At 39.5% G+C, this 13,602-nt stretch overlaps 1 protein-coding gene across 2 annotated transcripts; it reads left to right on the forward strand.

The window, feature by feature from the left end:
• Positions 1–4,350: 4,350 nt before the first annotated feature.
• On the forward strand, positions 4,351–7,836 carry LOC134067746 (uncharacterized). 2 transcript variants are annotated; one of them, XM_062523169.1, is made up of 6 exons: positions 4,351–6,201; positions 6,378–6,473; positions 6,657–6,750; positions 6,984–7,066; positions 7,292–7,459; positions 7,566–7,836. In XM_062523169.1, exon 1 carries the CDS (start codon positions 4,555–4,557, stop codon positions 5,818–5,820), a length of 1,266 nt encoding a protein of 421 aa, XP_062379153.1. In that variant the 5' UTR covers positions 4,351–4,554; the 3' UTR covers positions 5,821–6,201; positions 6,378–6,473; positions 6,657–6,750; positions 6,984–7,066; positions 7,292–7,459; positions 7,566–7,836. The 2 variants fall into 2 exon arrangements, with proteins under 2 accessions (XP_062379153.1, XP_062379152.1); XM_062523168.1 differs by having other exon boundaries at positions 4,351–6,473.
• Positions 7,837–13,602: the final 5,766 nt, after the last annotated feature.

A 13,602-nucleotide genomic window follows, 5' to 3' on the forward strand; every position in this document is an offset into this window, starting at 1 on the left:
AAACAATACATGAACAAACGTTATTCCAGTGATGCCGCATTTCAATTGAAGCAAAAACAATACATAAAGTACCGTTATTACCATGATGCAGCATTCAGATTAAAGCACAAGCAGTATTTAAACTATTGTTACTCGAATAATGCAGAATTTCAATCTAAGCGAAAGCAATACATGAACCAGCGTTATTGCCATGATGCGGAATTTCGGTTCATGAAGAAGTCAGCTATGAGATCTCGTTATGCATCCAACCCCTTGTACAGAAAAAAAACAAGACAAGCTTATGAGAAATACCGAAATGACCCATGTTTCAGATACTATCGGTCTCTACAAAAAACTAAGCTTCATAAAATGCGGTGTGCTTTGCGAATACAGCACAAGTATCGTCATGCCAGGTTCCTACAATCGTTGTCAGAGATTGAACAACTGCCAACACCTCCTGAAGATACCCTTTTGCAGGAAGCCATTGAATCCTTTCAATTGGTGATACAGAATGGGCCTACTTATGTCTGCACAGTCTGTCACAGAGCATTGTTTTTCAAGCAAGTAAAAAAGTGCAATCACGAAAAGTATAAAAAGAATCTTGCCATGGTAGGCCGATGTTTAACCGGTACATATGTACACACATGCGGCGATGCATGTGATGTGCTTGGACAATGTTGTGCCCCTGATGAGAAAACAGAATGGATTTGTCATAGCTGTCATGAAAATGTAATGATTGGAAAAATGCCGCCCATTGCTGTGACTAACATGCTAGAACTTTCGCCAATTCCCCCAGAGCTCAGTGATCTGAATATACTTGAAAGGCACATTATAGCACGATGCATACCATTTGCAAAGATAATCAGTCTTCCCAAAGGCCAGCAGAAATTAATACATGGTGGAGTTGTATGTGTACCTTCAGAGGTTGAAGCAACGGTCAATGCTTTGCCTAGGCCCAGCAGTCAGTCTCAGCTTTTGAAAGTAAAGTTGAAAAGAAGAATGAACTATACAGGCCACTACCAGTTCCAAACTGTTGATATGAACAACGTACGAAGAGCTTTATCCAAACTTAAAGAGATTCATCCAGAGTATAGGGACATAACTATAATGGATGATGTTGCAGCTATTGAGGATGAGATTGACAGCTTGGGAAATGAGAGTGACGTCAATGATGACCTCAGTGCTGATATTGAACAAGCGGTTGACCTAATGGAGACTGATATGTGGGATGAGTGTGAATTGTCTGAAACTGTAGAGGGACATTCACAGACAAATGTTTCTCACAGTGAGACAAACCATGAGGCAAACCAGGCACAGGATTCCGTTGACTCTGAACAGGAAACTAGACCGCAAAGTGGTGGATGTTCAATAGATTCTTGCTTACAGCCATGTGATATTGCGCAGGAAATGTTAACTTTTGGTGAGGGTGTATTCACTGTGGCTCCAGCTGAAGGAAACAAACCAGTAAGTTTCTTCAAAGTTCCCAAATTAGAGGCCATGGCTTTTCCTGTGCAGCTCCCTACGGGAACAAACACTTTTGATGAACAGAGGCTTAGGAAATTATCGCCAAGCAGATATTTCAATGCACGTCTCTTCTCTGTTGACAATCGTTTTGCTCTTGATTCTACTTACATTTTCTTTGCACAGTTTGTCACAGAAATGTATTTAGCAAGATCTAGTATGTCCATTCAATTGCGTAAAGGGAAGCCTCTGACTAGAGATGGTCGTAAAATCACGGCGAGAATGCTACAGGACAAACGAGAAGTAGAGAAACTGATAAACAACAAAGATGCCACACGATTCATGCAACCTTTGCGAGGAACCCCTGCCTATTGGGAAAAAACCCTTAGAGACCTATTTGCAATGCTTCGGCAGCTGGGCACTCCAACTTTTTTCTGCACATTTAGTGCTGCAGAAATGAGATGGCCAGAGGTCATACAAGCAATAAAGACACAACAAGGCGAGCACGTTGACTTCTCTGAGTTGGACTGGGCTTCAAAATGTGAGATTTTGCGTAGTAACCCCGTCACCACCATGCGCATGTTTGACAAGCGCGTCGATGCACTGCTAAGACACTTAATCCTGTCACCAGCACAGCCCATTGGTGAGGTAATAGACTACTTCTATCGAGTGGAGTATCAAGCTAGAGGTTCACCACATATACATATGTTGGTTTGGTGTAAGAATGCACCTGTATTTGAGGAGGACCCAGATGAGAAAGTGTGCGAGTTTGTGGATAAGTACATAACATGCCAGCTGCCAGACCCAAACACAGATCCTGAGCTATTCAAGATTGTTAATGAGGTGCAAACCCACAGTAAAGGCCACTCTAAGTCCTGTAAGAAGGGGGGTAAGCACTGTCGATTCGGATTTCCTAAACAGCCTGTAGAGGAAACCTTTATAACGCGACCAATGCCAGCAGAGGTTGTGGATGAGTCTGAAGATGAATCAGATGATGATCGTTCCTGCATGAGTCCTGAAGAGGCCAAAAACAAATTGAAGCCTTTATGGGAATTGCTCAATAATCCAACTGCATCATTTGAAAGCATCCCCCAGCTACTTGAGCAATGCAAATTAAGCTATGAGGAATATCTCGACTGTGTCAGTTTCTTAACCACATCCAGTGTCTTGGTTATGAAACGGCAACCAAAGGACTGCTGGATAAATGGCTATAATGAACATTTGTTAAGGGCCTGGAATGCAAACATGGACATTCAGTTCATCTTGAATCCTTATTCCTGTATAATGTACATCTTGTCATATATTTCCAAAGCCGAACACGAGATGAGTGACTATCTGAAAAGCGTTGTGAAGGACACTTCTCAATCCAGTACGTCAGATTGTGAGGAAATGAAACAAATCATGCAGGCCTATTCCAAAAATAGAGAGGTCAGTGTTCAAGAGGCAGTTGCTAGAGTTTGTAGCTTGAAACTGAGGTCTTGTTCACGGAATGTGATCTTCATACCCACTGACGATAACGCTTTGAAGATGAGCCTCCCTTTACGGTACTTGAATGACCGTATTCCTGACTCAGAGAATGTTTGGATGTCTGGAATGGCAGACAAATACAAAAACAGACCTGCTACACCTGACTTTGAGACCATGTCCATGGCAGAGTTTGCTTCCACCTACAGAATGGTGTATGGGAGACAGAAAGAAAGCAGCAAAGTTTTACCACTTCAAAATGAAATGGGCTTCATTCAGAAGCGAACTAAGGGAAAGCCTGCCGTTATCAGGTATGCCAGGTTCTCAGAGAAAACGGCTCCAGAGAAATTCTATGGCACATTACTCAAACTTTACCTCCCTTATCATTCAGATTCACAATTGAAACCCACAGGCTACCCAACCTATGAGTCATTTTATTCATCTGGTTCTGTACAGCTTCCTGGAAGAGACCATCTTCAGAGAGTATTTTCTGTTGTCAAAGAGAACAGGTCGCAGTTTGAAAAGAATAATGATGCTATAGAGAAAGCTATTGAGAGCTTGGAAGAAAATGGTCCAATGGAAGATGCTTGGACAACACTAGCGCCTGAGACAGAGCTTCTTAGGCTGGAGTGCAATTTGGAGCGTGAGGAAATAAGTCCAGATCAAATCAATGAACAAGATGATGTCCCAGATTTTTGTCGGAGTCCCACAAGGGGAGGAAGTACTATGCCAATGTTTGAGGCTCCTAAAATAGACCCCAATGTTGTGCGACAAATGTATCAGAATTTAAATCAAAAGCAGGCTTCAGTGTTCTACGCGGTGCGCAAGTGGTGCTTAAGACGTGTGTGGGGACAGAGTGCTGATCAGTTTTTTTACTTTGTCACTGGTGGAGCTGGCACAGGCAAGTCACACCTCATCAAATGCATCTACGCAGAGGCATCAAAGATACTTCGGAAGTTACCCCGTATTACAGAGGAAAGAGACATGTCTATGCCCACTGTGCTTCTCACAGCATTTACTGGCACAGCAGCCTTTAATATAGCAGGCAAGACACTGCACTCTGTACTGAAACTGCCAAGAAGCCTTAAACCACCTTACCAGTGTTTTGGGAACCGTCTGGATGAAGTGAGGGCAACCTTGTCCAATGCTGAGATTTTGATTATTGACGAAGTGTCCATGATATCCAAACAACTTTTTGCCTATGTCAATTGGAGGTTGCAAGAAATCAAAGGCAGTAAGAAACCTTTTGGGGGCCTCTCTCTGCTAGTCCTAGGCGATTACTACCAATTACCACCACCGGGTAAAGCCAAACCTCTCTGTGTGTTTGAGAGTCACGTTTTGGATTTCTGGAAGGACCAGTTCCAAGTAGTTACACTGACGGAAATTATGCGCCAAAAAGATGATCTACCATTTGCTGAGCTGCTGAACAGGGTCAGAGTGAAACGCAAAGGAGAGGCATTATCTGATGCGGACAAAGCTCTACTTGCCCAAGCCTTAACTCAAGCTCAGGACTGTCCTAAAGACATCCTACATGTTTTTGCCACAAATAAAGAGGTAAACCAGCACAATGCTGACACCATATCTGCTCTGTACTCTGAACTGGTGAATGTAGATGCTCATGACTATAAAAAAGATCTTCAAACTGGTCGGATGGAAAGGCAGAGTGCACCTTTTGAAGGTTGTAAAGGTGATCTACCAGATAGATTACAACTTGCTGAAGGTGCTCGTGTGATGCTAATCCGAAACATTGATGTAGAAGATGGACTGGTGAATGGCTCTTTTGGAAAGATCGCTAAAATTGTCTATGATGGCCAAGCTGGCAAAACATTTGTAAAGCTACTTGGTATTGAGCTAGACAATCCCAGTGCAGGGCAGAGACATCGCAACCAGCCTCCAGGAGTGTCGGATAACTTGACATATATTGACAGAATCGAGGAACCTCTGAGTAAAAAAGGAGTGGTTCGCCACATGTTCCCGATGACACTTTGTTATGGGGTTACCATACATAAATGCCAAGGGATGTCAACAGTGTCTATAGTGGTTTCATTGAAGCGGATTTTTGAACCAGGCATGGCATATGTTGGTCTCAGTAGAACTACCTCACTGCGTGGACTGCACATACTTGATTTTGATGAAGGCAAAATATATGCTGATCCTGAAGTAGCAACTGCGTTGGAAAGTATGCCAAAAGCACAAGTGGAAAATTCTATGCCCCTCCGTCACCATCTCAACTCACTTGGTTCATCATCACGGCTAACACTGATTCACCACAACACAGAGGGACTGTCAGCCCATATGGAAGATATCAAGAAACATCATGAAATGTGTCTTGCAGATATTTTGTGTTTCACTGAAACACACCTATTTGGCAACTTTGTCCCAGACACTCTGCAGCTGGAGAATTATCACATGTATAACCGCAACAGGCATGTTTCATACTCTACGCTTTCTCATCTAGCCCAGAAGAATGGTGGGGGAGTTGCTGTGTTTCTTAAAAACCATGTTCAGGCTCATCAAGTGCCATACATTCAGGGTGTTACTGACCTCGAATTCCTGGTAGTGAAGGTTGTGGCTCCAGTTAATGTTCTGATTGCAGTGATTTACAGATCACCTGATTACAACATAAATCTATTTTTGACCAATCTCCGTCACCTGTTGGAGTCTTTACAGGTCATTGCAGATGGCCCAGTTATTGTTTGTGGGGATTTTAATGAGGACCTATTGGCCACAGGAAGGAAACCAATCTTTGAGCTGTTTCAGTCAAGAGCTTTCACAAATCTCATTACTACTTCTACCACAGAGAAGAATACGCTGTTGGATAATATTTTCATCTCTGATCATCGGCACTGTGCCCATTCAGGCGTTCTACAGACGTATTATAGTTATCACGATCCAGTGTTTTGTATTTTAACTTAATTTACATATGATTTTACAATAGTATATGATGTGACTGTTTAATCTATCAATTGATGGCAAAGATGTAGAATCGTATGGCCTTGAAATACTAACATAATGTGAACAAAATAACTGTTTGGACAGAATGTCAAAAACACTTATGCTTTGTATTCCCCAGATATCAATTAACGTTATCCAAACCAACACAGGGATTAGTCACCCTGGAGCAACTATGGGAGTGCCTTTAATGCTTAACTGAGTTTAATTAGGTGTTATGGTTTGTACAAGTTTTGCATGCTGACAAAGTTCCTTAGACTACACTACCACTGAAACTTGGGAGGTATCGTTTCTTTGGAAATTAATAAACGACCTTTAGATGAAAAATGGGTTCATAAGAATTTGGTAAGTATTTTCAAGTTCAAGTAGTCTATTGTTTATTGTCACTAGTATTATAGCGAAGGAAAATACATTAATAGTAGTAATTACCATGGTGTGTGAATTATATCTGATATAAGAATCTGTCTGTCAAGCTATCTATTCATCTATTTGTTCTATATGTTCATCTGTTTATCTCCAAGAGCAATTTGATGGATACTCCTGGCACCAAATTTCAACAAGGACTCCCTGAAACACATGACTATTTTAACATGGGATGATGCTGAAACCCCCGAAGAGTAAGCCTGGTCTTAAAGTATTAATAGTAGGAAAATTGCTTAAGATGCCTTATGTTGACTTCAACAATTTCCCCATGACCTTTTAAGTGAATATAGTAATTGATATTAGTATCTGTGTCTCTCCCTAACTGTCTGTCTGTCTGTCTTGTCTATCTGTCTATTTCTCCATGTTATCTGAAACAGCAATGAGATTACCACTCCTGGCACCAAATTTCAACAAGGACTCCCTGAAACACATGACTATTTTAACATGGGATGATGCTGAAACCCCCAAAGAGTAAGCCTGGTCTTAAAGTACTAATATTAGGAAAATTGCTTAAGATGCCTTATGTTGACTTCAACAATTTCCCCATGACCTTTTAAGTGAATATAGTAATTGTTATTAGTATCTGTGTCTCTCCCTAACTCTGTCTGTCTGTCTTGTCTATCTGTCTATTTCTCCATCTTTCTCCGTCTTTACCTGTTCAGTTAGACGTCACTAAAGTGTCTTAATGTTTTCTGCTGCTTTAGTGTGGTGAAATGAACACTTCAAAATAGCCTCCTAGAAGGCCTTGTCTACTGAGGACCTAAAGTCTTCTTTCTTGGGAGTCTTGGTAAGTTAACATCTACATGCGCTCCCTAGTGCAATAGATACCACTTTAACAAAACATGGACCCTTCGTGCATAGAAAGGAAAACTTTAATTCAGATCAACAATGCTGACAAGCATGGTTGTCTTTTATAAAATGGTTTATCTGATCCTAAACAAGGAGCTAGTATACTCCTTGAGCACATTGTTGGTAATGAAAAGTGGTGTTTATGTTCATTCTGTTGCCATAGAGGAAGCGGCAATGGACATCACAAGCACCGTTATGTGGATTTACAATAACTGCAGACATGAGAATCCCATAGACTGTTGATGTGGGGACTGTGATCGAGGCCATGAAACTTTGCCAATGTCATCTCGTCCATCATGCTCTACTTACGGATGCTCTTCATCAACTACAGGTCCGTTTTTTAACACCATAGTTTTTAATCATGAAACCGAGAGACCTGAACATCAGTTCCTCCCTGTGCAGTTGGGACTCTAACACTAAGCACTGATGCCTTTCAGGAATGTGTGTTAACCCCTCCTGGTACCAGGACAACAGCCTAGGTCAAACCAAGGACCTAATGGTGGACTACAGGAGACTGGAGCAAGAGGAGCACACACCCGTCTACCCCTCTCACTACAAAGGACTTTACTCTACTGTAACTGACCCTTGGCAGATGGGTTGGGCCCTTGAGTCGTGGATCTGTCTGAGGTTTCTTCCTATATGAATCTCCAATTCTAGGGAGTTTTTCCTTGCCCCTGTTGCTCATGGGCTCTCTTTGAAGGTTTAACACGCTGCCATGAGACAAGTGTAATATTTTGGCGCTCTATAAATAAAATTGAATTGAATTGAATTGAATTGAATTGAATTGAATTGAACTTCTTCTCTGTGTGTCTCTCCATTGAACTGGATAGCTCACTTGTCATTCCCACTTTCTTTCACTTATTTTTCTTCACTTCCTCTCACTTTCTCTATCACTCTCTCTATTTCTCCCAATTTCAATAACTTTTTAAAACTACATTTAAATAACACTTTTTATAGCAAAGCAACCACTATAATTACTTAGTAACAACCTAGTAACCACTTCCACCGTCCTAGCATAATCTTAGCAATGACTTTCCATGCACTGGTATTTCCTTCAGGAAATGCTTTTCTAGTTTTTATTATTATTATTCTTCCAGGCCCTAATTTGACTCTAACCGCTTATCGTAGGAACTTGGTTCAAACTTTGTCACGTAGCTCTTGCATCAAATTTTCAGTCTATTACTTTTCATATTTCTATGACTTTTACTTTTTGAGATATTAAATAAAAACTAAACTTTATTTTGCCATAGACTTTACATTGGCTTTGTGACATCATAATTAGCTTTTAAAGAAATAGAATGGAATCAACTTTGCCAGTGTTCTCTCACTGACTTCAGCAACTTCAATGGAACTTCTTCTCTGTGTGTCTCTCCATTGAACTGGATAGCTCACTTGTCATCCGCACTTTCTTTCACTTCTTTTTCTTCACTTCCTCTCACTTTCTCTATCACTCTCTCTATTTCTCCCAATTTCAATAACTTTTCAAAACTATATTTAAAATAACACTTTTTATAGCAAAGCAACCACTATAATTACTTAGTAATAACCTAGCAACCACTTCCATAATGACACCCTGGCAACCACCTTAGCAACCAATGTGATTTCCCTAGCAACCAATGTGATTTCCCTAGCAACCAACCTAGTAGCCACTTTTTATAGAATATTAACCACTTTATTTAGCCTAGCAACACCTTAGTAATCACTTTAAGTACCCTAGCATAATCCTTGCAATGACTTTCCATGCACTGGTATTTCCTTCAGGAAATGCTTTTCTAGTTTTTATTATTATTATTCTTCCAGGCCCTAATTTGACTCTAACCGCTTATCGTAGGAACTTGGTTCAAACTTTGTCACGTAGCTCTTGCATCAAATTTTCAGTCTATTACTTTTCATATTTCTATGACTTTTACTTTTTGAGATATTAAATAAAAACTAAACTTTATTTTGCCATAGACTTTACATTGGCTTTGTGACATCATAATTAGCTTTTAAAGAAATAGAATGGAATCAACTTTGCCAGTGTTCTCTCACTGACTTCAGCAACTTCAATGGAACTTCTTCTCTGTGTGTCTCTCCATTGAACTGGATAGCTCACTTGTCATCCGCACTTTCTTTCACTTCTTTTTCTTCACTTCCTCTCACTTTCTCTATCACTCTCTCTATTTCTCCCAATTTCAATAACTTTTCAAAACTATATTTAAAATAACACTTTTTATAGCAAAGCAACCACTATAATTACTTAGTAATAACCTAGCAACCACTTCCATAATGACACCCTGGCAACCACCTTAGCAACCAATGTGATTTCCCTAGCAACCAATGTGATTTCCCTAGCAACCAACCTAGTAGCCACTTTTTATAGAATAGTAACCACTTTATTTAGCCTAGCAACACCTTAGTAATCACTTTAAGTACCCTAGCATAATCCTTGCAATGACTTTCCATGCACTGGTATTTCCTTCAGGAAATGCTTTTCTAGTTATTATTATTATTCTTTTTACCTTTTTGTGCGCGCTATTCAGCCCGAACCGCTTAACGTACAAACTTGGTTGAAACACCGTTCCGTAGATCTTCCAAATATCTACTAGACAATCTATTTGACATTTTTGAGAAGTTTATACTTTTTGAGATATTTGTAATTAAAAGTGTATTTTTCCCCCATAGACTTTAATGGAGAATGTGATGTCATAATGGGCCAGAACTCTCAGTTCCCAGTCTAGTTAGAACACTGCCCTGTGAATCCAACTGTCACTTTTAATCAAAGATTCTAGAACAGAGTTCCACTTTAGAATGTTTGCCATACAATCTGCATACAAAGCATACACTAGCCCCGTTTATACTATGGGCCATTGGCCCAGGAACTTAAGCCCAGGAACTTAAGCCCAGGGCACAAGCACCAGGGCTAGAGTTCTCGGTGCGTTTATACTGGGTGGCTCTGGGGTGGGCCATGTAGCCAACTGTCAAACTTGGATCCATAGAAACGTGAACAACATTCTACAGGCAGCAGGCACGGGCAGTTAGTAAATAGAACGGTAGCCGTAGTAACCAGTTCGACGTGACGTGTAAGCACTGGGGCTTGGATCGTGGCCCTGACCGTTGAGGTGGGCTTGTTGTCAGGGCAATAGTTCCAGGTTAAGCCCCATTTCAGCCCAGCCCCGTCTAGTATAAACTCCTACCTGGGCTGGGCTTAAGTTCCAGCACCGGGTTCAGCCCATAGTATAAACGGGGCTAATCTGGCTCTCCCTGAACTACACATCCTATTGAAGTGTTTCCTGTGTGTCAAAATAAAAGTCTACCCAACAGATTGCATCCCCTCGTGTAATTCCTCGGGAATTGCATTTCTAGTTAGAGGGGATGCATCCCCTCTATTGAAATCCGGTCGCTTCTTATTACAGTGCATGGAAATGCACTGTATTGTTATTCCTAGGCTTTTTCTTTTTATTATTACAGTGCATGGAAATGCACTGTATTGTTATTCCTAGGCTTTTTCTTTTTATTATTTTTATTATTATTATTATTCCAGGCCCTAATTTGACTTGAACCGCTTATCGTAGGAACTTGGTTCAAACTTTGTCACATAGCTCTTGCATCAAATTTTCAGTCTATTACTTTTCATATTTCTACGACTTTTACTTTTTGAGATATTGAATAAAAACTAAACTTAATTTTGCCATAGACTTAACATTGGCTTTGTGACATCATAATTAGCTTTTAAAGAAATAGAATGGAATCCACTTTGCCGGTGTTCTCTCACTGACTTCAGCAACTTCAATGGAACTTTTTCTCTGTGTGTCCTTCCATTGAACTGGATAGCTCACTTGTCATCCCCACTTTCTTTCACTTCTTTTTCTTCACTTCCTCTCACTTTCTCTATCACTCTCTCTATTTCTCCAATTTCAATAACTTTTTAAAACTATATTTAAAATAACACTTTTTATAGCAAAGCAACCACTATAATTACTTAGTAACAACCTAGCATCCACTTCCATAATTACACCCTGGCAACCGCCTTAGCAACCCATTTGATTTCCCTAGCAACCAATGTGATTTCCCTAGCAACCAACCTTGTAACCACTTATTATAGAATAGTAACCACTTTATTTAGCCTAGCAACACTAGAGTAATCACTTTAATTACCCTAGCATAATCCTACCAATGACTTTCCATGCACTGGTATTTCCTTCAGGAAATGCTTTTCTAGTTTTTATTATTATTATTCTTCCAGGCCCTAATTTGACTCTAACCGCTTATCGTAGGAACTTGGTTCAAACTTTGTCACGTAGCTCTTGCATCAAATTTTCAGTCTATTACTTTTCATATTTCTATGACTTTTACTTTTTGAGATATTAAATAAAAACTAAACTTTATTTTGCCATAGACTTTACATTGGCTTTGTGACATCATAATTAGCTTTTAAAGAAATAGAATGGAATCAACTTTGCCAGTGTTCTCTCACTGACTTCAGCAACTTCAATGGAACTTCTTCTCTGTGTGTCTCTCCATTGAACTGGATAGCTCACTTGTCATCCGCACTTTCTTTCACTTCTTTTTCTTCACTTCCTCTCACTTTCTCTATCACTCTCTCTATTTCTCCCAATTTCAATAACTTTTCAAAACTATATTTAAAATAACACTTTTTATAGCAAAGCAACCACTATAATTACTTAGTAATAACCTAGCAACCACTTCCATAATGACACCCTGGCAACCACCTTAGCAACCAATGTGATTTCCCTAGCAACCAATGTGATTTCCCTAGCAACCAACCTAGTAGCCACTTTTTATAGAATAGTAACCACTTTATTTAGCCTAGCAACACCTTAGTAATCACTTTAAGTACCCTAGCATAATCCTTGCAATGACTTTCCATGCACTGGTATTTCCTTCAGGAAATGCTTTTCTAGTTATTACAGTGCATGAAAATGCACTGTACTGTTCTTCCTCGGTCTTCTTCTTCTTCTTATTCTTCTTCTAACGCACGCAATTCAGCTTCAACCGCTTAACGTAGAAACTCCATTCAAATTTTGTCACGTAGGTCTTACTTACGCGATGTGGGCTTTGTATTTTTCAACTTTGTAACTTTTATACTTTTTAAACTATTAGTTAAAAACTATTACAATTTCCCCCATAGACTTAACATTGCTCATTATGACATCACGGCAGCAATTAGAATCTTACGCCAGGTGGCCGGCCACCTGGGCACCAACTGTCAGTTTCTCTGGCTTTAAGCATACAGTCTCTCAGAAGACTACACATATCCTGTTAAACTGTTTCCTCCGTCCACAACTGTTTCAAAATAAAAGTCCTCACTGCAATAATACACTATTAAATCATTTAACCATTGAAACTACTCAACTATTGAACTGTTCAACCATTCCAACTGTCAGTTATCATCCACTATGCCTCCAGTCAACTACATGAAACCTCCATGTACCTAGCAACCAACATAGCAACCATTAAAATTAAGCGTTTATGACCGTTTCCATAGCAACCAACATGATTTTACTATAGTAACTTCTTTATTCCTGATAGTGGCAGCCATGGATACCCTATCAACAAATGTTTCAAAATAAAAGTTCTCACTAGCAAGTTAGCTAGTTAGCATGGTTAGCATTGTTAGCATAGTTAGCATTTTTAGCATAACTGCAAAAAATCATCAACTAAGTTAGCTAATCAACCTGGTTAGCATTGTTAGCAAATTTAGCATTGTTAGCATAGTTAGCATTTTTAGCATTACTGCTAGAAATCATCGGATAAGTTAGCTAATCAACCTGGTTAACATTGTTAGTAAAGTTAGCATTGCTAGCATAATTAGCATTTTTAGCATAACTGCTAGAAATCATTAGCTAAGTTAGCTAATCAACATTTTAACATGAATAGAAATCATTAGTTAAGTTAGAACTGGAATGTTTCATCTTTAAACTGTCTACCTTCACACTATCAACTCTCTGTAAACTATACAACCACCATGTTTACCCTAGCTACACCTTAGTAACCATATCTACATTATCTATCTATTTTTGCATTTTCATGCACTGGTAATTCCTTGGAATTGCATTTCTAGTTATTATTATTATTCTTTTTACCTTTTTGTGCGCGCTATTCAGCCCGAACCGCTTAACGTACAAACTTGGTTGAAACACCGTTCCGTAGATCTTACAAATATCTACTAGACAATCTATTTGACATTTTTGAGAAGTTTATACTTTTTGAGATATTTGTAATTAAAAGTGTATTTTTCCCCCATAGACTTTAATGGAGAATGTGATGTCATAATGGGCCAGAACTCTCAGTTCCCAGTCTAGTTAGAACACTGCCCTGTGAATCCAACTGTCACTTTTAATCAAAGATTCTAGAACAGAGTTCCACTTTAGAATGTTTGGCTTTAAGCATCTCTCTCTCTCCCTGAACTACACATCCTATTGAAGTGTTTCCTGTGTGTCAAAATAAAAGTCTACCCAACAGATTGCATCC

The sequence above is a fragment of the Sardina pilchardus genome, chromosome 20 (genome assembly GCF_963854185.1).
Source record: "Sardina pilchardus chromosome 20, fSarPil1.1, whole genome shotgun sequence".
Taxonomy (NCBI): Eukaryota; Metazoa; Chordata; class Actinopteri; order Clupeiformes; family Clupeidae; genus Sardina; species Sardina pilchardus.